Source organism: Nerophis ophidion, linkage group LG04, assembly GCF_033978795.1.
Source record: "Nerophis ophidion isolate RoL-2023_Sa linkage group LG04, RoL_Noph_v1.0, whole genome shotgun sequence".
Classification (NCBI taxonomy): domain Eukaryota; kingdom Metazoa; phylum Chordata; class Actinopteri; order Syngnathiformes; family Syngnathidae; genus Nerophis; species Nerophis ophidion.
This window is the reverse complement of record NC_084614.1, coordinates 8,586,988-8,611,987: the sequence shown is the minus strand read 5'-3', so window position 1 is coordinate 8,611,987 and position 25,000 is coordinate 8,586,988. Positions and strand designations below refer to the sequence as shown.

At 35.9% G+C, this 25,000-nt stretch overlaps 2 protein-coding genes across 2 annotated transcripts in view; both read right to left on the bottom strand.

The window, feature by feature from the left end:
* The window catches only part of eif3eb (eukaryotic translation initiation factor 3, subunit E, b), a 19,070-nt gene extending 7,657 nt beyond the window's left edge, over nt 1–11,413 (bottom strand). The window contains exons 1-7 of the mRNA XM_061896977.1: nt 11,259–11,413; nt 8,355–8,472; nt 6,430–6,547; nt 6,305–6,347; nt 2,887–2,991; nt 2,643–2,768; nt 2,441–2,565 (exon numbers count right to left, since the gene is read on the bottom strand). Of these exons, the coding sequence (XP_061752961.1) occupies nt 2,441–2,565; nt 2,643–2,768; nt 2,887–2,991; nt 6,305–6,347; nt 6,430–6,547; nt 8,355–8,472; nt 11,259–11,348 (725 nt within the window). The 5' untranslated portion in view covers nt 11,349–11,413. The remainder of the gene's footprint in view (nt 1–2,440; nt 2,566–2,642; nt 2,769–2,886; nt 2,992–6,304; nt 6,348–6,429; nt 6,548–8,354; nt 8,473–11,258) is intronic.
* A 13,305-nt stretch (nt 11,414–24,718) lies between these two features.
* LOC133550511 (transmembrane protein 74) overlaps nt 24,719–25,000 on the bottom strand; it is a 1,709-nt gene continuing 1,427 nt past the window's right edge. Inside the window, exon 1 of the mRNA XM_061896486.1 lies at nt 24,719–25,000. This exon is cut by the window's right edge and continues 1,427 nt beyond it. The gene's annotated coding sequence lies outside the window, so the exon portion shown is untranslated.

Sequence of the window (25,000 nt, the reverse complement as noted above, 5' to 3'; positions counted from 1 at the left end):
ATTTGGACTTTTTCTGCTGTTTACCTGTGTGTAGTGTTTTACGTCTTGTCTTGCGCTCCTATTTTATTGTCGATTGTCATGTCATGTACGGATGTACTTTATGGACCCCGTCTGCTGCTCCACACGCTGCAAGTCTTTGCTGTTGTCCAGCATTCTGTTTTTGTTTATTTGCAGCCAGTTCAGTTTTAGTTTTGCATAGCCGTCCCTAGGCTTTAATGCCTTTTCTTAGCAACACTAGCCTTTTGTTTATTTCTGGTTTAAGGATTAGATACCTTTTTACTAGGGGAGTAACGGTACGTGTATTTGTATTGAACCGTTTCGGTACTGGGGTTTTGGTTTAGTGCGGAGGTGTACCGAAAGAGTTTCTACACGGACATATTAAGTAGCATAAACAATACTCAAAATGCCGGACATTTGAGGCATTTAAGAAACTCTGCCCTGACAGCCCCGCAAAAGAGGACATATGCTCAGTCTATCCTAGCCCGGTCGCTGCTAGCATGCCATGTCAGGGCAGAGTTTCTTAAATGCCTCAAATGTCCGGCGTTTTGAGTTATGGTTGCGTGTATTGACAATGTACGTTCAGGGGTAAGAAGGGGTTAAAAACAAAACACATTGTGCGCGCGGCAGCAGCATTGGTGAGGGAGGGGCAGAGAGCGAGAGTTGCGATAAACGCGCATGCGACTCCAGCCTCTGCTTTTTACCCATGGATTTATCAGATTTAATTTTTCATTATCTCTTACAGGGGTGTCAAAAGTGTGCCCTGGAGGCCATTTGCGGCCCACAGCTAATGTTTTAAAGGCCCACGGCACATTCTAAAAGTACTATTAAAATAAACAAAAACATAACAAAAGCTTACAGGTTAAATGTAATTTAGAAAAAGTTGCAAGGTTGACTAATAAAACAAAGCTGTTTTTTTTTCTTTCAAACTTTCATTGCTCAAAACATAATATTGAATCAAGATCAATGTTATTATGAATTATTGACCTGTCCAAAATTCCCATTACTTCACATCAAATATTCCACTAAGAAAAATATTTTTGGTGGAAGATTTAAGAAATTTGTTAAAATAAATAACCCCAAAAATTATATTTTGTTGTTTTTTTTCTGTACCGAAGATGAACCGAACCGGGACCTCTGAACCGAGGTACGTACCGAACCGAAATTTTTGTGTGCCGTTACACCCCTACTTTTTACCTGCAAAACATTTTTGTCGTTCCCGATATTTAGAAAGCAATTACCGTATTTCCTTGAATTGCCGCCTGGGCGCTAATTAATTTAAAACCTCTTCTCACTCCGGCGTTTACCAAAGGCATGCGGTAAGGGCAAGCATGCGCTAATTATTTTAAAACCTCTCACTCCGGCACTTACCAAAGGCATGCGGTAAATTTAGGCCTGCGCTTATAAATTTGAATGTGATGTAAGGATACCATCATGAAAAGCACATTTAATTAAAAAAAAGGTTATTATTGTCTTACCTTTACTTATAAATGAAGTCCATGCGCAGCTCCTTCTGATCAAAAGCATCAATAACTTGTTTATAGAAGTCTTCCTTATCTTTCCTCAGTTTTAAAAGTCTCTGTCTCGATGGAGATCTTCCTTTATTACCTCCTGCTTCGATTGAAAGTCCAGTTTAGAAAACTGTTTTATTTTAGATATGTAATCCTCCATGTTAAAAGTGCAAGCGAGAGGAAAAAATAAACGATCGCCGCTCACTCTTGCTGCTTGTTGTCACTTCTTCTGCAGCCGAGTAGTCGCAAGAAGGATCACTAGCGCCCTCTACCACCAGGAGGCGGGAGTCATTTAATGACTCATATTTGACACACGCAGCTACGGTATATTAATAAAACATAGCTGCTTACTGTTCTTTTTAGCATATTCAATAGCTTGGAGCTTAAATCCTACTGAATAGCTCTTAATCTTCTTCCATTTATGCGATTTCAAATGATTGAAATCAGCCTCCTCCATTTTGAAAATGATGACAGGTGAAGTGTCACTCGTGACGTGACGAGTTTAACCCGGCAGGAAATTCTAGGCATGCGCTAATAAAAATAATATTTTGCGTAACGAGTTTGACCCGGCGTTAATCCTGAGCCGGCGGTAATGCTAAGCATGCGCTAATTATTTTGCGAAACGAGTTTGACCCGACAGTAATTCTAGGCAGGCGCATACTATATACCCGGCGGCAATTCAAGGAAATACGGTAGCTACCTACAGGTATGGAAGTGTATTAAACGGTTACTCTGCCGATTCTGGACAGCACGGACAGTCAACAACGGCACATTTGCGGATTATAACAACCGGTTTGCAAAACATATTTTTAACCCAATTAGGTGGAAGTACATAAACTCCCACGGCACACCAAACAATATCTGGCGGCACACACTACTTGAAAAACACTGGTTTACGTGACTCTATATGGTTATTTACGGTGACGACTTACTGGGGCTGGTAGAGGAAGAGCTCGATGATGTTGTCTCGGCCTTTGGGGTGGTTGAAGAAGACAAAGAGGGACCAGTGGATGAGCCAGGTCCTCTGCTGGAGCGACTGAAGAGGAGAGCTCACCGACTGCGGAGTTGAACAGAATAATGGTTTGAAAGACAAAAGTCTTTTTTTAGGTCTTAAATGGAAGGGTGCTCACTTACGTTGTTATCAATGGTCTCTCTTAGTCGCGTGAGGTCCTCCATGGAGGCGTCCCAGTTCTGCATGAGAATCTCAGAGGCCAGTTTGCCCCACAGAGAGTTTAAAGCATTCCGGTCCGTGGACGGAACCTGAAAGCGTGTATAACACAGTAGAATATAACACATCTGCAGTCTAATTACCCTGAAGTTGTTATTCATGCTAGATACGACACCATACTGACACACAAAATAACGGTGGTTTTCATACCAGCACACGGAAGAAGTAGAGGTACTCCGCTGCTCCAGAGTAGTTTCCACACTCGTAGTGGAACTTGGCGTACCTGTACAGGATGTCCAGGTACTCTTGGCGGAACTGAGAAATCACAACATAAGAGTCTTGACTTTTGTTGACTTTGACAAAGTCTTGACACTGTAAGTAATGTACTTCTTAAAAACAGTGGCTGTTTATTTATAACCTGCGTCTTATAGTTGCCATTAGGGCTGGGCGATATTGCCTTTTTTTTAATATCGCGATATTTTTGGGCCATACTGCGATATACGATATATATTACGATATTTTGCCTTGGCCTTGAATGAACACTTGATACATACAGTATAATCACAACAATATGATGATTCAATGCGTCTACATTAAAACCTTCTTCATACTGTATTAATATATGTTACTTTTAATTTTCATGCAGAGAGGGAAATCACAACTAAGTCAATTAACCAAAAGTGTATTTATTAAAGTTATTAAGCGGTGGCACAAACATTCAAGTCATTTCCAAAACATACGTTGCAAGATTGTCAGAGACATTTTAAGTGCCAAATAAATATAAGCTGCATAATAGGAAATCAGATAGTATTCGTCCTTCGCTATGTGGTATGTTACTAAGGTTACGAAATTGTCTTCATTCTCTAGCGAGTGACTTTACAAATGATGCTACATATTAGCAGTAATGCTACTTTTTACAGAAACGCCCCCCCCCCCCCCCCCCCCCACTTGACAAATTACGGTTGTCTGTTCGACATATTCCCACTTGAAGCCGAACCACCGCCAGACGATGGAAACCTTGCTGTTTTTATTGGGAATTAAGTCTTCCTTCAATTGTTACCAGATCCGCACCATCTTTCTCTCGTACGGCTATGTTAGCAGCTAACGTTAGCCACGCCGTTACCTCTCTGCTCTGCGAGGAGTATGTGACGTATGTAAGAATGTGCGCCTGCTTGTCTGTGAGAAAGAGACACAGGGAAAGAGCGAGGAGAGCCTGAAGTGTACGCCCGCAGCTCAAAGTCCTGCATGAGAACGTATACTCGAATATTACGATATAGTCATTTTCCATATCGCACAGAGACAAACCCGCGATATATGGTATATATCGATATATATCGCCCAGCCTTAGTTTCCATTACCACATTTGGAGGTGTTGCAGTCGCCAGGTAAAACTACTCAGTGGCCTAGTGGTTAGAGTCTTCGCCCTGAGATCGGTAGGTCGTGAGTTCAAACCCCGGCCAAGTCATACCAAAGACTATAACAATGGGACCCATTACCTCCCTGCTTGGCCCTCAGAATTAAGGGTTGGAATCGGGGGTTAAATCACCAAAAATGATTCCCGGGCGCGGCACTGCTGCTGCCCACTGCTCCCCTCACCTCCTAGGGTGTGATCAAGGGTGATGGTTTAAATGCAGAGAATAATTTCGTCACATCTAGTAAGTGTGTGACAATCATTGGCACTTTAACTTTAAAAACGCTAATGCTAATCAGCATAACCTAAGTAAATAAGCATAAAGCTAGCACATTTTTAATAGTGGAGCTTTACTTTTGATCCGTTTAATTTTTTTTCATTTATTTCAGGCAATGACATAAAAAAAAGGTACAAGGTAGACAATACAAAATATAAATTAATATAACGCAAAAGGTAATGTAGAGTGTGTATGCATGATTGTCCAGTTTTGCCTTAAAGGGAGTGGGAAGAAGATAATTTATTTAATCCCAACCCCAGTTCTCCATTCAGTGATTAATACGTTGATTGAGTTTCACTGTTTCTTTGTTCAAGGATTATAATACCAATGTTGTATTGTGGTGGCATGACCACATGTACAATAACTATATCACTGTAATAATCATTTTACCAACAATGTAAAAAGAATAATAGACAGAATACCAACAATGGTAATGGATAAAATAGCAATAATGTTAAGGAAACCTTGGACACATGTTAACACTTTAAAACAGAGTATAACAGCAGGTCAAATTAAAGACCTTCATCTCTATAAGACCCATCTATCCATCCATCTTCTTACGCTTATCCAAGGTCGGGTCGCGGGGGCAGCAGCCCAAGCAGGGAAGCCCAGACTTCCCTCTACCCAGCCATTTGGTCCAGCTCCTCCCGGGGGATCCCAAGGCGTTTATAGGCCAGCCGGGTGACATAGTCTTCCCTACGCGTCCTGGGTCTTCCCCGTGGCCTCGTACCGCTCGGACGTGCCCTAAACACCTCCCTACGGAGACGTTCGGGTGGCATCCTGACCAGATGCCCGAACCACCTCATCTGGCTCCTCTCCATGTGGAGGAACAGGGGCTTTACTTTAAGCTCCTCCCGGATGGCAGAGCTTCTCTCCCTGTCTCTAAGGGTAAGACCCGCCACCCGGCGGAGGAAACTCATTTGAGCCGCTGATCTTGTCCTTTCGGTTATAATCCAAAGTTCATGACTATAGGTGAGGATGGGAACGTAGATCGACCGGTAAATTGAGAGCTTTGCCTTCCGGTTCAGCTCCTTCTTCACCACAACAGATCGATACGGTGTCCGCATTACCCAAGACGCCGCACCGATCCGCCTGTCGATCTCACCATCCACTCTTCCCTCCCTCGTGAACAAAACTCCAAGGTACTTGAACTCCCCAACCCGAAGATGGCACTCCACCCTTTCCCAGGCGAGAGCCATGGACTTGGACTTGGAGGTGCTGATTCTCATCCCACTAGCTTCACACTCAGCTGCGAACCGATCCAGTGAGAGCTGAAGATCCTGGCCAGATGAAGCCATCAGGACCACATCATCTGCATAAAGCAGAGACCTAGTCCTGCAACCACCAAACCGGATCCCCTCAACACCCTGACTGCGCCTAGAAATGGTGGAGTCCAATCCCCACTGGAAACGTGTCCGACTAACTGCCAGCAGTTAGTCTTTACTTTGAATGCAAAGGAATGCTGCTATAAAGCATTACTTTATATAAGGAATGCTTGCTTTGCAACAAAAGATGGTCCTGTTTGACTTTACACAAATTGGTACCTGGTATTACTCACGGAATTCAGTCGGTACCAAAAAAAAGGACTAATGCATGCCAAAATACGGTGATGGTGCTTAACCAGAACCTGAACCAGTACTTGAAAAATTTAAAAACAACGCCTATTTATTCCGGCAGAATCTTCAACAGTATAGTAGTGCAAGTACTTGGATATAAATAAATCTCCCACGTCAGGCTCTCAAGTTAAAGCGTATTCATAGTTGCCATAGAACCACTGCAAGTACACTGATGAGGGATCCTTGTATTTTTAATTGAATATAAAAACAAGTTATATCTGCAGGCTGCAATGAAAACAAACAACGACAGTAGTCGCCTGCTTCGTGATATTACGATCCAAGGGCAGCGGCAGAGGGAGTCAAAATGGGGACTTAAATACTCACGTTGTGTTTCTCGGCCAGGTAGTCGAAGAGCATCCTGCCGTCTCTGTTCAGCGATCAAAGGACACAATTAGCTCTGTTTGCTACCATTAAGACAGTGTTTGTATTTATTTGAGCAGGGCGCTGACCTGGTGGACTGCATCTGCCGCGTGGTCTCCGGTTCCTCAAACATCAAGACAATGGGTAACGTCTCCGACTGGTGCTGCTTCAGCTGCGCCACCACGGTGGTCCTCTTCTCCTTCAAGGCTGCACGGGAGATCAGTCAGTGGCAATAACACACTTGGATTCATTATCGGCACTGATATTTGGCATTTGGACATGATGTGCCTTTTTCAACTTCAACAGAACTACATCAGCAACTACAAAGCCCAAAAGCAGTGAAGTTGTCACGTTGTGTATATGGTAAATAAAAAGAGAATACAATGATTTGCAAATCCTTTTCAACTTATATTCAATTGAATAGACTGCAAAGACAAGACATTTCATGTTCACACTGAGAAACTTTGTTATTTTTTTGCAAATATTAGCTCATTTGTAATTTGATGCCTTCAAAAAAAGCTGCCACTAGTGGCAAAAAAGACTGAGAAAGTTGAGGAATGCTCATCAAACACTTATTTGGAACATCCCACCGGTTAACAGGCTAATTGGGAACAGGTGGGTGCCATGATTGGCTATAAAAGCAGCTTCCATGAAATGCTCACTCATTCACAAACAAGGACAAGGCGAGGGTCACCACTTTATCAAAAAATGCCTGATCAAATTGTTTACGAACAACATTTTTCAACCAGCTATTGAAAGAAAGATATGGGACTTCATCTACGGTCTGTAATACCATCAAAAGGTTCAGAGAATCTGGAGAAATTACTGCACGTAAGCGGCTAAGCCTGTGACCTTGGATCCCTCAGGCGGTACAGGATCAAAAAGCGACATTGTGTAAAGGATATCACCACGTGGGCTCAGGAACACTTCAGAAAACCACTGTCAGTAACTACAGTTGGTCGCTACATCTGTAGGTGCAAGTTAAAACTGTACTACGCAAAGCCAAAGCCATTTATCAACAACACCCAGAAACGCCGCCGGCTTCGCTGGGCCCAAGCTTATCTAAGATGGACTGATGCAAAGTGGGAAAGTGTTCTGTGGTCTGATGAGTGCACATTTCAAACTGTTTTTGGAAACTGTGGACGTCGTGTCCTCCAGACCAAAGAGGAAAAGAACCACCCGGATTGTTATAGGTGGAAAGCGGAAAAGCCAGGATGTGTGATGGTATGGGGGTGTATTAGTGGCCAAGGCATGGGTAACTTACACATCTGTGAAGGTACCATTAATGCTGAAAGGTACATACAGCTTTTGGAGCAAAATATGTTGCCATCCAAGCAACGTTATCATGGACGTCCCTGCTTATTTCAGCATGACAATGCCAAGCCACGTGTTACAACAGCCTGGCTTTGTAGTAAATGAGTGCAGGTACTAGACTGGCCTGCCTGTAGTCCAGACCTGTCTCCCATTGAAAATGTGTGGCGTATTATGAAGCGTAAAATACCACAACGGACTGTTGAACTTAAACTGTACATCAAGCAAGAATGGGAAAGAATTTCACCTGAAAAGGTTTAAAAATTGGGTCTCCTCAATTCCTAAACGTTTACTGAGTGTTGTTAAAAGGAGAGGCCATGTAACACAGTGGTACAAATGCTCCTGCGACAACTTTTTTGCAGTGTGTTGCTGCCATTCAATTGTAAGTTAACGATTATTTGCAAAAAATAATAAATCATTGTGAACATGAAATATCTTGTCTTTGCAGTCTATTCAATTGAATATAAGTTGAAAAGGATTTGCAAATCATTGTATTCTCTTTTTAATTTACCTTTTACACAACGTGACAGCTTCACCGCTTTTGGGTTTTGTACTTGGTCGGGTGAACCCAATGTGAAACAGTTTGAGACCCTGCAACCGGCGACTCCAGTGCACCGGATGTTCAACTTTTAAGCTGAATTTGGTTATTATTCATTTTGAATTGGGGACGTTCACATCACCCCACGGCTGCTTGTCTACTCACAATGTGGGATGTCCTTGTCAGGATACAGGTTTGTGTACACGTCCATGGCGAAGTCCACCATGTTGGTGTCGCTGAGAAGATCCAGCTTCCCTTGGAGGAGCTCCTTCTCATTGTAGATCTGTTTGCAGGCAATTCCAACACCTTATTTCAATTAGGGCCAGCACACAAATGTCAAATCTAGTTGTAAGTGATGTAAACAATTCAATTTCCAGGACTGTCTCAGAAAATGTGAATATTGTGATGAAGTCCTTTATTTTCTGTAATGCAATTAAAAACATGAAAATGTCATACATTCTGGATTCATTACACATCAAACGAAATATTGCAAGCCTTTTATCATTTTAATATTGCTGATTGTGGCATACAGCTTAAGAAAACTAAAAATTCCTATCTCTGGAGAGGATTTCATTTTCCAGCATGATCTGGCACCTGCCCACACTGAACTCCATAGAGAATTTGCGGGGTATTGTAAAGAAGAAGCTGAAACACACCAGACCCAATAATGCAAATGAGCTAAAGGCTGCTATTGAAGCATCCTGGGCATCCATTACACCTCAGCAATGCCACAGGCAGATTGCCTCCATGCCACGCCGCATTGATGCAGTAATCCGTGCAAAACGATTCCCAACCAAGTACTGAGTGCATTAACTGACATTTTCAAATGTTTGATTTTGTTTTGCTGTTATAAATCTTTTTTTCTTTTTAACTTGGTCTGAGGAAATATTCAATTTTTTTTTAGATAGGATTTTTGAGTTTTCTTAAAAGCCTACTGAAAGCCACTACTAGCGACCACACAGTCTGATAGTTTATATATCCATCCATCCATCCATTTTCTACCGCTTATTCCCTTTCGGGGTCGCGGGGGGCGCTGGCGCCTATCTCAGCTACAATCGGGCGGAAGGCGGGGTACACCCTGGACAAGTCGCCACCTCATCGCAGGGCCAACACAGATAGACAGACAACATTCACACTCACATTCACACACTAGGGCCAATTTAGTGTTGTCAATATATCAATGATGAAATATTAACATTGCAACACATGCCAATACGGACGGTTTAGTTAACTAAATTGCAATTTTGAATTTCCCGTGGAAGTATCATGCTAAAACGTCGCGGATTGATGACACGTGCGCGTGACGTCACGCATTGTAGAGGACATTTTGTTCCAGCACCATTCCCAGCTATAAGTCGTCTGCTTTCATCGCATAATTCCACAGTATTCTGGACATCTGTGTAGCTGAATCTTTTGCAATTTGTTCAATGAATAATGGAGACGTCAAAGAAGAAAGCTGTAGTTGGGAAGAGGTGTATTGCGGCCACCTATAGCAACACAAACACAGCCGGCGTTTCCTTGTTTACATTCCCAAAAGATGACAGTCAAGCTTTACAATGGAACAGAGATGTCAAGCGAACACGGTTGGATTGGACCACACACACAAAGTACAGTGTGAAGTGAAGTGAATTATATTTATATAGCGCTTTTCTCTAATGACTCAAAGCGCTTTACATAGTGACACCCAATATCTAAGTTACATTTAAACCAGTGTGGGTGGCACTGGGAGCACGTGGGTAAAGTGTCTTGCCCAAGGACACAACGGCAGTGACTAGGATGGCGGAAGCGGGAATCGAACCTGCAACCCTCAAATTGCTGGCACGGCCACTCTACCAACCGAGCTATACCGCCCCTGTATTACGCAGCGATCATTTCGAAAGCTCATGTTTCGAAGAGGGTCCCTTGGGAGGGGCAGAGATGGGCAACGCCACCACCCGCCGACTGGTGCTGAAGAAAGGTGCGGGGCCGACCTTCAGGTTGTACAGGTACGACCAAATAATCTCACTAAAACACTAGTAACACAATAAGCAGATAAGGGATTTTCCAGAATTTTCCTAGTAAATGTGTCTAATAACATCTGAATTGCTCCCACAGTATAGTCTTTTTTTTCTCTAGTCCTTCACTCTCACTTTCCTCATCCACGAATCATTCATCCTCACTCAAATTAATGGGGAAATTGTCGCTTTCTCGGTCCGTATCGCTCTCGCTGCTGGTGGCCATGATTGTAAACAATGTTCAGATGTGAGGAGCTCCACAACCCGTGACGTCACACGCACATCGTCTGCTACTTCCGGTACAGGCAAGGCTTTTTTTATCAGCACCAAAAGTTGCGAACTTTATCGTCGATGTTCTCTACTAAATCCTTTCAGCAAAAAATATGGCAATATCGCAAAATGATCAAGTATGACACATAGAATGGACCTGCTATCCCCGTTTAAATAAGAACATCTCATTTCAGTAGGCCTTTAAACTATATGCCATAATCAGCAGTATTAAAATAATAAAAGGCTTGCAATATTTCAGTTGATGTGTAATGAATCCAGAATGTGTGACATTTTAATTGTTTTTGTTGCATTACAGAAAATAAAGGACTTTATCACGATATTCTAATTTTCTGAGACAGTCCTGAACTTGTGTGATGACTGCATTATGCGGATAGTATATATTTGTACCATGAATGGATCCCCAATTTAAACAAGTTGAAAAACTTATTCAGGTGTTACCATTTAGTTGTCAATTATACAGTTTCAATCAATCCTTACATTTACACAACCCAAGCTAGTGGATAGCATGCTAAGCTAAGCTAGGCTAACAATAACAATAAACGACATATGCTCGCAGTCAGACTAATTATTGCTCTTATATCTTAAAACAACCTATAGTTAGGAGTTTATTTAAAGAATACTAAAAAAAAGCGAAATGTTACTATTGAGCGTCAAGCTAACTCGCCAACGTGACTGCAGGCTAATGCTAGCTCGGCACACTTTTCCCGGGCTTAGAATGACAAGATAAAACAAACAAAATACAACAAGGCTATAAAGTAACGTCCCAGCGGAGAAATGGCCTCACCCCTTTCACGGAAAGGAACTCCAAAAGGGGGAAAACCAGATGCCGGTCGAGAAAATGTGCTATCTTGGTCGTCAGGTCGTACTCCGCCATCTTGGCTGATTTTGAAAAGGGCAACTTTATTGACAAGGCGGGCTGAACAGGAAAACACACGTCACTTCCGGATCCGACTTTATTTTAATGATGTGACAAATAAAGCAGTTTATGAGTATGCAGTTACATGTTGACATCTTGGCTTATTTTGAAAAGAGCATCTTTATTGACAAGGCGAGCTGAACAAAGACAATACACGTCACTTCCGGATCCGACTTTATTTTTAATGATGTGACAAATAAAGCAGTTTATGAGTATGCAGTTACATGTTGACATCTTGGCTGATTTTGAAAAGAGCATCTTTATTGACAAGGCGGGCTGAACAAAGACAATACACGTCAATTCCGGATCCGACTTTATTTGTATTGATGTAACAAATAAAGTGGTTTACTTTACTAATACCCTCCTCCATTCACATCCCATCTCCCCGGATTATAAACAACTCAAATGTACTTCTAATGTATATACTTGTTCTTATGCTATCCGAACTCACTATGTTCTCTGCTGGCTGTACATATCCTACTAAGTAAGACCTACACTGTTTCAATGTCCACATTTCTCTGTTAATGCAATTGTTGATGACTGAAGTTCTGATATCAACCAAAGCTCCTCATCCCACCCCCTGGATTGTAAATAATGTAAATAATTCAATGTATATACTATGATGATTAACTTGTGTGATGACTGTATTATGCTGATAGTATATATTTGTACCGTGAATTGATTAACGTGGACCCCGACTTAAACAAGTTGAAAAACTTATTGGGGTGTTACCATTTAGTGGTCAATTGTACGGAATATGTACTGAACTGTGCAATCTACTAATAAAAGTATCAATCAATCAATCAAAAACGAGTATGCAGTTTTTTTTTGTTTTTGTTTTTTAATGGATTTTATAAACCTTTATTTATAAACTGCAACATTTACAAACAATCGAGAAATAATAATATTCAAAATAAGTACAAAAACAGTACAAGCCAGCTCCAGGTGGTTGTAAACTCAATAAAGTAACTAGAAAACAATGCTATATGTACATATCAATCAATCATTATTTTAATCTTCTATTTTTTTCTCCCATCCCCAATCCCCCTCCCCCTTGTTTACCTGTATCTCATCATTTTTGTAAGGGGCGCTGGAAGCCGGCAGACCCGTCAGCGATCCTGTTCTGTCACCCTGTGATGTTTGTCTGATCTTGAATGGGATTGTGCTGAAAATTTTAATTTTCCTGAAGGAACTCTCCTGACGGAATAAATAAAGTACTATCTATCTATCTATCTATCTATCCATCTATCTATCTATCTATCTATCTATCTATCTATCTATCTATCTATCTATCTATCTATCTATCTATCTATCTATCTATCTATCTATCTATCTATCTATCTATCTATCTATCTATCTATCTATCTATCTATCTATCTATCTATCTATCTATCTATCTATCTATCTATCTATCTATCAATCAATCAATCAATGTGGGTTAAAAAAATGATCATCTGTGTTATGTTTTGCGGTCCAGTCAATATTTTCCTGGAATTGTAGGGGGCCAAAATGTCTCTTTTGATAGTAAAGGTTGCAGACCATCAGTGTTATAATAAAAAAAAAAAAAGTAATAGCAAAGTCCAAACGGACAAAAAAAAAAGAAAGACTAAAAGGATTTTGAAAGTTGCAGCGAGCGTGAAATGTGCTCCACTTTCTGCAGCCGTCGCATTGATTTGGCTCAGACTTATTGTGGCAGACTTTTCTTTTCATGGTGAAAGACCCACATGAGTCGGGCCCACCAGTGGGGTGATTTTGACTTCCTGTCGCCGCAATAATGAAGCACATGTATCTCTATTTTTACAAATTATTTATAAAAAAAAAAAAAAAAATCATTCAAGTAAATTTATAAATGTATTTAATTTCTAAAAAAGTACATGACTATCTAGTTCACAGGTGTCAAACTCAAGGCCCGTGGGCCAGATCTGGTCCTCCACGTCATTTTATATGGCCCGCAAAAGTAAAACGTGTCAATAAAATACCTTATATTTTCTTTCTTTACTTACTTGTTTTCTTACTAAAAGATATAATTTTTTTTTCTAGTTTGACGGGAAAAAATAGTGTCCAATATTGCAACAAATATTATATTATCTAACTTTTGGGGTCAAAATCCAAATAAATATTTAAATATCTGCTTAACTTATGATTTCGAAGCGGGTTATTCATTAAATTGTAAACTGTAAAAATGACCAATATGTTTAACTGTAAAATTTAGTGAGTTTTTTTTTTTTTACAGCATATTACTTTAAGTAGAAAAAAAAAAGACCAATCTTTTTTTTTTTACAGTAAAATTAAGTCAACTGAGCTGTCCTTTTTTTTTTTTTTTTTTTTTTGCTATTATGATAAAAAAATGACAGCTGGGTTGCCAGATTAGAATAAAACAGCGGTACTGTATTTTTATTTACAGTTGTAAAAATAAGAATAAATAAAAAAAAAAAACCATATATTTGACAGTAAAATTAATAAAGGTATTAGGTTTTTTCCTATTTTGACAAGGAAAAAAAAAGTTATATTATCAACATTTTTGGTCAAAATCCAGATAAATATTTAAATATCTGCTTAACTTATGATTTCGAAGCAAGTTATCCATCAAATTGTACACTGTAAAAATAACCAATGTATTTTACTGTAAAATTTTGTGAGTTTTTTTTTGTTTTTTTTACAGCATATTACTTTAAGTAGGAAAAAAAACGACCAATGTTTTTTTTTCTTTTAAATTAAGTTGACTGACCCGTCAGTTTTTTTGTTTTGTTTTTTAACTGTAAAATCCACGGTTGATGATTTTATGGCACCACATTTTATTATGGTAAAAAAAAAACTGGCAGCTGAGTTGCCGAAATAAAATGAAAGTATTTATACTTACAGTGATATGTTGTAATGATAATAGTAATACAAATAATGATAATATTAATAATAATAATAAAACCGCATATATTTTACAGTAAAAGTCCAGCAACTAAGCTGCCAATTTTTTACCGTAAAAAAAAAACAGTGGTAAAATCCACAATTTTTTTTTTTTACTGTTTATGTAAAAAATGGTTTAAATATTGAAATAATAATAAAAATACTGTTACAAGCGGCCCTCTAATGTCAGCCATGACTCCGGTGTGGCCCTCAAGTTTGACACCCCTGCTCGAGCTTGATCATTTTCGTGGTTTGGGGTGCAGTTTGGGTGTTCCTGTCTGAGTCCTCCTGAAGATGGCAACAAAAGGAGTTCCCGTCCAGTGGACGATGAAGACAAACGTCGGAGGTTTTAAGGAGGCGAGTGTAAAGCAAATAAGGCGTCACTTTGAGGGGAGGATGGAGAGCACTGCATCCTCCTCCTCCTCCTCCTCCTCGCCGAGGTTTCTCCGTAGCAACTGGTTACTATGGCGATGTCCCTTCTCCTTGTCTCCCGGCCAGGACCACGGCGTGGAGAGAGGATAAGAAGGTGGTTCCTTGGCGAGGGAAGATGGTGGAGCCTGGAGGTGCTCTCGGAGTAGAGGAGCTCCTGTTACAAGGCGGTATGGCAGCCTAATCCTCGCCGCTCCAGGGATCCTTTTCTTCACAAATCTTTTCCCTTTTTTTTTTTAAGAACATCTCCATAAGCGCCGCCGTCGACCTTCTGCCTGCAAGCCTGCGGTTGCTACGCAACAATTTCCTAACGACAATGGTTATTGAATAAGTCATTAAGTTCAGGCTGCGGTTCAAGAGGACTCCTGAGATAACGCTCGTCTGCAGCACCCGGGATTATATCGCTAGAAAAAGTAACAATAATAATAAGTCCTATAAGTACTATGAGTATAATAATAAGTAGGACGAAAACAATAAGTGAAACAAGTAGTGTGATAATAATAAGTAAAATAGGTAGTATGATAATAATAAGTAATATAAGTAGCATGATGATAAGAATAAGTAATACAAGTAGTATGATAATAACAATAATAAGTAATGTAAGTAGTATGATAATAATAATAACAAGTAATATAAGTACGACGAAAATAATAAGTGATACAAGTAGTATGATAATAAGTAATATAAGTAGTATGATAACAATAAGTAATATAAGTACTATAATAATAATAAGTAATATAAGTAGTATGATGATAATAATAATAAGTAATATGATAATAGAAATAATGATAACAAGTATTATAAGTAGGATCAAAATAATAATAATAAGTAATGTAAGTAGTATGATAATAATAATAAGATGTAATATAAGTACGACAAAAATAATAAGTGATACAAGTAGTATGATATAAGTAATATAAGTAGTATGATAATAATAATAATAGTAAGTACTATAAGTAGTATGATAATATTAAGTAATATAAGTACTATAATAATAATAAGTAATATAAGTAGCATGATGATAAGAATAAGTAATATAAGTAGTATGATAATAACAATAATAAGTAATGTAAGTAGTATGATAATAATAATAACATGTAATATAAGTACGACGAAAATAATAAGTGATACAAGTAGTATGATAATAAGTAATATAAGTAGTATGATAACAATAAGTAATATAAGTACTATAATAATAATAAGTAATATAAGTAGTATGATGATAATAATAATAAGTAATATGATAATAGAAATAATGATAACAAGTATTATAAGTAGGATCAGAATAATAATAATAAGTAATGTAAGTAGTATGATAATAATAATAAGATGTAATATAAGTACGACAAAAATAATAAGTGATACAAGTAGTATGATATAAGTAATATAAGTAGTATGATAATAATAATAATAGTAAGTACTATAAGTAGTATGATAATATTAAGTAATATAAGTACTATAATAATAATAAGTAATATAAGTAGCATGATGATAAGAATAAGTAATATAAGTAGTATGATAATAACAATAATAAGTAATGTAAGTAGTATGATGATAATAATAACATGTAATATAAGTACGACGAAAATAATAAGTCATACAAGTAGTATGATAATAAGTAATATAAGTAGTATGATAATAATAAGTAATGTAAGTAGTATGATAATATTAAGTAATATAAGTACTATGATAATAATAAGTAATATAAGTAGTATGATGAAAATAATAATAAGTAATATGCCCTGCGATGAGGTGGCGACTTGTCCAGGGTGTACCCTGCCTTCCGCCCGATTGTAGCTGAGATAGGCGCCAGCGCCCCCCGCGACCCCGAAAGGGAATAAGCGGTAGAAAATGGATGGATGGATGGATGATAATAAAAATAATAAGTATTATAAGTAGGATCAAAATAATAAGAAGTAATCTAAGTAGTATGATAATAATAATAACATGTAATATAAGTACGACGAAAATAATAAGTCATACAAGTAGTATGATAATAAGTAATATAAGTAGTATGATAATAATAATAATAATAAGTAATATGATAATAAAAATAATGATAACAAGTATTAAAAGTAGGATCAAAATAATAATAATAAGTAATGTAAGTAGTATGATAATAATAATAAGATGTAATATAAGTACGACAAAAATAATAAGTGATACAAAATGATATAAGTAATATAAGTAGTATGATAATAATAATAATAGTAAGTACTATAAGTAGTATGATAATATTAAGTAATATAAGTACTATAATAATAATAAGTAATATAAGTAGCATGATGATAAGAATAAGTAATATAAGTAGTATGATAATAACAATAATATGTAATGTAAGTAGTATGATAATATTAAGTAATATAAGTACTAGAATAATAATAAGTAATATAAGTAGTATGATGATAATAATAATAAGTAATATGATAATAAAAATAATGATAATAAGTATTATAAGTAGGATCAAAATAATAATAAGTAATGTAAGTAGTATGATAATAATAATAAGATGTAATATAAGTACGACAAAAATAATAAGTGATACAAGTAGTATGATATAAGTAATATAAGTAGTATGATAATAATAATAATAAGTACTATAAGTAGTATGATAATATTAAGTAATATAAGTACTATGATAATAATAAGTAATATAAGTAGTATGATGATAATAATAATAAGTAATATGATAATAAAAATAATAAGTATTATAAGTAGGATCAAAATAATAATAAGTAATCTATGTAGTATGATAATAATAATAACATGTAATATAAGTATGACAAAAATAATAAGTGATACAAGTAGTATGATAATAAGTAATATAAGTAGTATGATAATAATAATGATAAGTAATTTAAGCAGTATGATAATATTAGGTAATATAAGTACTATAATAATAATAAGTAATATAAGTAGTATGATGATAATAATAATAAGTAATATAAGTATTATGATAATAATACTAATAATAATAACAAGTAGATGATAATAATAATAAGTAATGTAAGTAGTATGAAAATAATAATAAGTACTATGATTATAAAAACAAGTAATTGAAGGACTACGAAAATGAGAAGTGGTATAAGTAGTATGATACATATAAGTAATATAAGTAGTATGATTATAGTAATAAGTAATATAAGCAGTAAGATAATATTAAGCAATATAAGTGCTATTATAATAATAAGTAATATAAGTACTATGATAATAATAAGTAATATAAGTAGTATGACAATAATAAGTAATATAAGTAGGATGATGATAACAATAAGTGATATACCGTAAGTAGGATGATAATAATAAGTGATATGATAATATTAAGTAATATAAGCACTATGATATTAAGTATTATAAGTAGTATGATGATAATAATAATGAATAATATAAGCAGGATGATAATAACAATAAGTAATATAAGTAGTGTGATAGTAAGTGTTACAAGTAGTATAATAATAAGTAATATAAGTAGTAGGAAAATAATAATAAGTCACAAAAGTACTATGATAAGTAATATAAGTACAATGACAATAAGGATGTAAGTAGTATGATAATAATAATAATATAAGAACTATGATGATAGTACTATGATATAATAATACTAAAAATAGTTAATGCAAGTAGTACGATAATAACAATAACATATGATTTATTATTATCATAGTACTTATATGTGATATGATATAATAAGAATAATAAAAATAGTTCATACGAGTAGTATGATAAGAATAAGTGACCATCTTCCCTTTGTCCTGCTCCGTGACCACACCTTTACTTCTTTGCGAATCAACCCTCAAGCAGTGTGTGTGTGTGTGTGTGTGTGTGTGTGTGTGTGTGTGTGTGTGTGTGAGGCTTTTTATCACAGCTTTGATTTTGTGTCTGCACAATCCCCATGGCCAAACAAGCACACGCTGCAATTAAAGCTCCTGCGCTGCCGACACCGCCGCCATCTTTTGACATCGTTAAGCAGTCTTGGCGTCATGGCGCTCACCACCTGAACACACCTTGCTGCTACATCTTACATAATAATACACTACCACTACAGTATGTGCAGAGGAGTTAGTGCAAGATAAACATACCTAAAGTCAATAAAACCTCATAAAGGAGTTAGTTAGTGCAAGATCAACATAACAAATGTCAGCAAAACCTCATAGAGGAGTTAGTTAGTGCAAGATAAACATAACAAATGTCAATAAAACCTCATAAAGGAGTTAGTTAGTGTAAGATAAACATAACAAATGTCAGTAAAACCTCATAGAGGAGTTAGTTTGTACAAGATAAAATAAACAAATGTCAATGAAACCTCGTAGTGGAGTTAGTGCAAGATAAACATAAGAAATATCAGTAAAACCTCATAGAGGAGTTAGTATGTGCAAGATAAACATAACAAATGTAAATGAAACCTCATAGAGGAGTGAGTTAGTGCAAGATAAACATAACAAATGTCAATAAAACCTGATATAAGAGTTACTTAGTGTAGGATAAACATAACAAAAGTCAATAAAACCTCATAGAGGAGTTAGTTTGTGCAAGATAAACATAACAAAAGTCAATAAAACCTCATAGAGGAGTTATTTCGCGCAAGATAAACATAACAAATGTCAATGAAACCTCATAGATCAGTTAGTTAGTGCAAGATAAACATAACAAATTCAATCAAACCTCATAGAAGAGTTAGTTAGAGCAAGACAAACGCAACAAATGTCAATAAAACCTCAGAGGAGTTAGTTAGTGCAAGATAAACATAACAAATGTCAACCAAACTTCATAGAGGAGTTAGTTAGTGCAAGATAAACATGACAAATTCAATCAAACCTCATAGAAGAGATAGTTAGAGCTACGTAACAAATGTCAACCAAACCTCATATAGGAGTTAGTTAGTGCAAGATAAACATAACAAATGTCAATAAAACCTCATAGAGGAGTTACTTCGTACAAGATAAACTTAACAAATGTCAGTAAAACCTCATAGAGGAGTTAGTATGTGCAAGATAAACATAACAAATGTCAACCAAACCTCATAGATCAGTTAGTTAGTGCAAGATAAACATAACAAATCCAATCAAACCTCATAGAAGAGTTAGTTAGAGCAAGATAAACGTAATAAATGTCAATAAAACCTCAGAGGAGTTAGTTAGTGCAAGATAAACATAACAAATGTCAACCAAACCTCATAGATCAGTTAGTTAGTGCAAGATAAACATAACAAATGTCAACCAAACCTCATAGATCAGTTAGTTAGTGCAAGATAAACATAACAAATGTCAACCAAACCTCATAGAGGAGTTAGTTAGTGCAAGATAAACATAACAAATTCAATCAAACCTCATAGAAGAGTTAGTTAGAGCAAGATAAACATAAAAAAAGTCAATAAAACCTCATAGAGGAGTTAGTTAGTGCAAGATAAACATAACAAATGTCAATAAAACCTCATAGAAGAGTTACTTAGTGCAAGATAAACATAACAAAAGTCAATAAAACCTCAGAGAAGAGTTAGTTAGTGCAAGGTGAACATAACAAATTCGATAAAACCTCATAGAAGAGTTAGTGCAAGATAAACACAATAAATGTCAGTAAAACCTCATAGAGGAGTTAGTTAGTGGAAAATAAAAATAACAAATGTCAATAAAACCTCATAGAAGAGTTAATTAGTGGAAGATAAACATAAAAAATATTTTAAAAAAACTCAGAAGAGTTAGTTAACACAAGATATACATCACACATGTCAATAAAGCCTCATTGAGGAGTTACTTAGTACAAGATAATCATAATACATGTCAATAAAACCTCATGGAGGAGTTAGTTAGTGCACGATAAACATGACAAATGTCAATAAACCTCATATTAGAGTTAGTTGATGCAAGATCAACAAACATGTCAATAAAACCTCAGAAGAGTTACTTAGTACAAGACGCTGTGTAGAGTTAGTACAAAGTAAACAACTGGTTTATATAAAACCTTGTGGAGGACTTAGTTAGTTGAAAATTAATAAACACATTTCTGTGGGAGTAGTCCATAGGTTAGTTAGCACAAGATAAGTAACTTAACTGATTTCTATGACATTTTTCTAGGATTTTGTTATTTGGTTTCGATGAACATATCAATTTCTATGAAACAGTGCAGAGGAGTTAGTTTGTTATTGAAAGATTAAAAAAAACTGACTCCAAAGAAACATTTTACAGCAATTACAGTTGTGCTGGATAAACAAACACTTTTCCGTGGGAATGATTTAGTGCAATATAAACTCAACTAATAGACATGAAACATCAAAGAGGAGTTAGTCAGTTAGTGCAAGATACGACTGGCAACTGACAAACCTTTTGAAGGAGTTAGTAAGTTAGTTGGGTGTGTTGAACTCAGCAATGTGTATGGGACTGGACAGAGGAGTTTGTTAGATATGTCAACTTTGTAGACATTTTTAGAGGAGTTAGGTGTTAGTACGATTTTTTAAAGAAATGGGTTTCTCTGGGATGGTGCAGAGGAGTTAGTTCAAATATGTATATGAATCTTTTTTAGAGGAGTTGGGAGTTAGTTGGGTTTATTGAACAAAGCGGTTTCTATGGGACTGTGCAAAGCAGTTAGTTAGTTCATTATTTAATAATAGGAGTTAAAGACTGAAACTTTTTAGACAAGTTAAGACGATTTAAAGACCGAAACTTTTTGGAGGAGTTAAGAGTTAGTTAGGTTTATTGAACAAAGCCATTTCTGTGGGACTGCGCAAATGAGTTGGTTAGTTAATTAAGTTTTTAGAGGAGTTGAGAGTTAGTTAGGTTTATTGAACATAGTAGTTCCATTGTACTGAGCAAAGGAGTGGTAAGTGAGTTACTCAAAAGATGGTTTAAAGACTTACATTTTTAAAGGAGTTAGGAGTTATTTAGGTTCATTGAACAAAGCTTTTTCCTTGAGACTGTGCAAATGAGTTAGTTAGTTAGTTAGTTAGTTAGTTAGTCAGTCAGTTAGTTAGTTAGTTAGTTAGTTAGTTAGTTGGTTGGTTGGTTAGTTAAGCAAGAACCCTGCAAATGAGCTGGTTAGTTAATTATTTGGTTAGTTAAATAAGACAGTTCAAAGACACATTTTAGAAGAGTTAAGAGTTAGTTGAGAGTTGGTTGGGAGTTAGTTGGGTTTATGGAACAAAACATTTCTATGGTACTGTGCAAAGGAGTTCAAGGTAGTGAGTTACTTAAAAGAATGTTTAAAGACTTACATTTTAAAGGAGTTAAAAGTTTATTGAACAAAGTTGTTTCATTGGGACTGTGCAAATAAACTAGTTAGTTAATTAGTTTGTTGTTGAATTAGTTAGTTTGTTCGTTCGTTAATTGATCAGTTAGTTAGTTAGTTGGTTGGTTTGCTAGCTCGTTGCAATGCTGTTCGAAGACTGAACATTTTTATAGGAGTTAAGGGTTAGTCAGGAGTTAGTTTGTTAGGGGTTAGTTGGGTTTACTGAATGAAGCCTTTTCAATGGGACTGTGCAAAGGAGTTAGTTATTTAGTTAGGTTTGCTGAAAAAACAGTTTCCACAGGACTGTGCAAATTAGCTAGTTAGTTAGTTAGTTAGTTAGTTAGTTGGATAACTAGTTAGTTAGTCAGTCAATTAGCTGGTTGGTTAGTTAGTTAGTTGGTTGGTTAGTCAGTTAGTTAGTTAGTTAGTTAGTTTGTTTGTTAGTTAGTTAGTTAGTTGGTTAGTTAGTTAGTTAGTTAGTTAGTTAGTTAGTTAGTTAGTTAGTTAGTTAGTTAGTTAGTTAGTTAGTTAGTTAGTTGGTTAGTTAGTTAGTTTGTTGGCTGGTTCGTTAGTTAGTTAGTTTTTTGGAATGCTGTTCAAAGACTGAACATTTTTATAGGCGTTAAGAGTTCATTAGGAGTTAGTTTGTTAGGGGTTAGTTGTGTCATGTTTGTTGATCATGTTTTTGTTTGGACATGTGCTGTTTGAACTTTGGACTCTTAAGTTCCCGTTTTTTCACTCCCTGTTTTGTCACCACGCCGACCAATCAGTTCACCTGTCCTCATGTCTCACACCTGCTTTCAATCACCACATCACTATTTAAGCCTGTCATTTTCTGTTGGTCGTCCTGGCGTCATTGTGATCTTTTCTTGCTCTGTGCTAACGTTATTCAGGCCTGGCCATAGTTTCGTCTTTCATGCCATGACAAGTAAGTTTTGTTGGAATTATGTTCATAGTCTGTTTATGCCTTAGTTTTGTTCCGTTGCCCAAGTTGCGCCTCCGCTGTGAGCGCCTTTTGTTTGTATCTTTTCTTAGCTACAAATAATTCATGTTTTTACCTAAACGTCATGTTCCGAGTAGTCCGTCTGCCTTCCTGGGAGAACGACCCCGCAACAAGCTGTGCAAGTTAGTTAGTTAGTCAGTTGGCAGGTAGAATCTACGGCCAGGGTGTGATGTCTCACTCCGACACTGCAGCTGGGAGACTTTTTACATGGAAGCCAGAGACACACAACTTTAACAACTTTTAACAACACTACTTCTGCTGTCACATATCCTCCCTCCGAATGTCTGGACCTAGACCTCGGCATCCAACCTGAACATCTGATTAGGGGTGTGTGTGTGTGTGTGTGTGTGAGACAGGGACTGATGTGGCGTTCATTGAATGAGCAGCCATGACTGGTGTACTGTGTAGTACTGGTAGTACTCCATCCATCCATTTTCCATCCATTTTCTACCGCCTATCTCAGCTACAATCGGGCGGAAGGCGGTGTACACCCTGGACAGGTCGCCACCTCATTGCAGACAGTATATTGTACTACACTAAATACTTGGGAGTAAAACAACATGTCCGTTACTAAATGTCAGGGGTGAAGAACTTTATTATAAGGAGCACCAAACTAGGCAAGATTTAATAAATATATCTTTACTCTAATGCATCAATAGTGAATTAAATCAATCATGGAAAAATTTAATTATTATTAAATCATGAAATATCGATATTAATATTTACTTACATATTGAATGTATTATTACACTGAATAAATTAATGACACATTTAATGGCATATTTATGTATTTCATTTCAATCATGATTAATCATGACACATAATAATTTCAAAGTTGTTATTTATCATGCATCACTGAATATACACAGTATATTAACATATGTATGTACAATATATATATATATACTGTACATGCATGTATATATACATATTGTATATATACTGTACATATATATACATTCACACTGTATATAATACTGTACATATATGTACCCTATGCATACACATATGTATATATGTTAGATATATGCATATATTCACATAAATGTATACATATGTATATATATTTACATACAGATGTCTATATACTGTATGTAAATATATATGCATATATTTACATACATATGTATATGCACTGTACATATATACGTACACATAAATTATACAATATACAATATAAACACATATGTACAATATGCATATACATACATATATGCATCATATAAACATACACACACATATACACATGTGTATACTGTACATAGTATATATATACTGTATGTAATACACAAATAAGTACAGTATGCATATATACATATATATGTATATACATAATAATACATTATATGTATGTATATACATATATGTAATGTATATGTTTATATATATGTAAACATGTATATGTATTTATATGAATACATATATATGATCATATATATGTATATATAATAATACATACATATGTACATACATATATGTATATATACAAACATACATATATGTATATATCTTTATACACACACACATTTATATACATACGTATATATATACATGTACACACATATATACATATGCATACATATATATACATATGCATATATACATATACATACATTTATACAAACATATATATATTCATATATACTGTAGTGACGACTATGACTGGTTAAATATGGATTAGCAATCACTTCAGGGTGTCGGGTCAGGACAGCAATTATTCATTCAGGTGAGTGCAGGAGAAATAATAGATTGTCCAAGTCAAGATTTGCAGGTTCAATTGTATATTGAGTTGTTCGTTTGCATTTGTGTATGTGTGTGGTTTCCTAAACAAACAAATACAATTATTGTAAATTAACCAAAGTGACCACAATACAATTAAATATAGGCACAAGCATGCAACATGGCTGTTAAATATACATTACTTAGCTGTGTATACACAGTTTACATAAATCCACAGAATTTGAACATCCCAGCCCTAAGTAATGTAATAATTACTAGAATGTAAATAGCATCACAAAAATAATTCTATATTGTCAATTGGGGCTAACAAACATGTCCA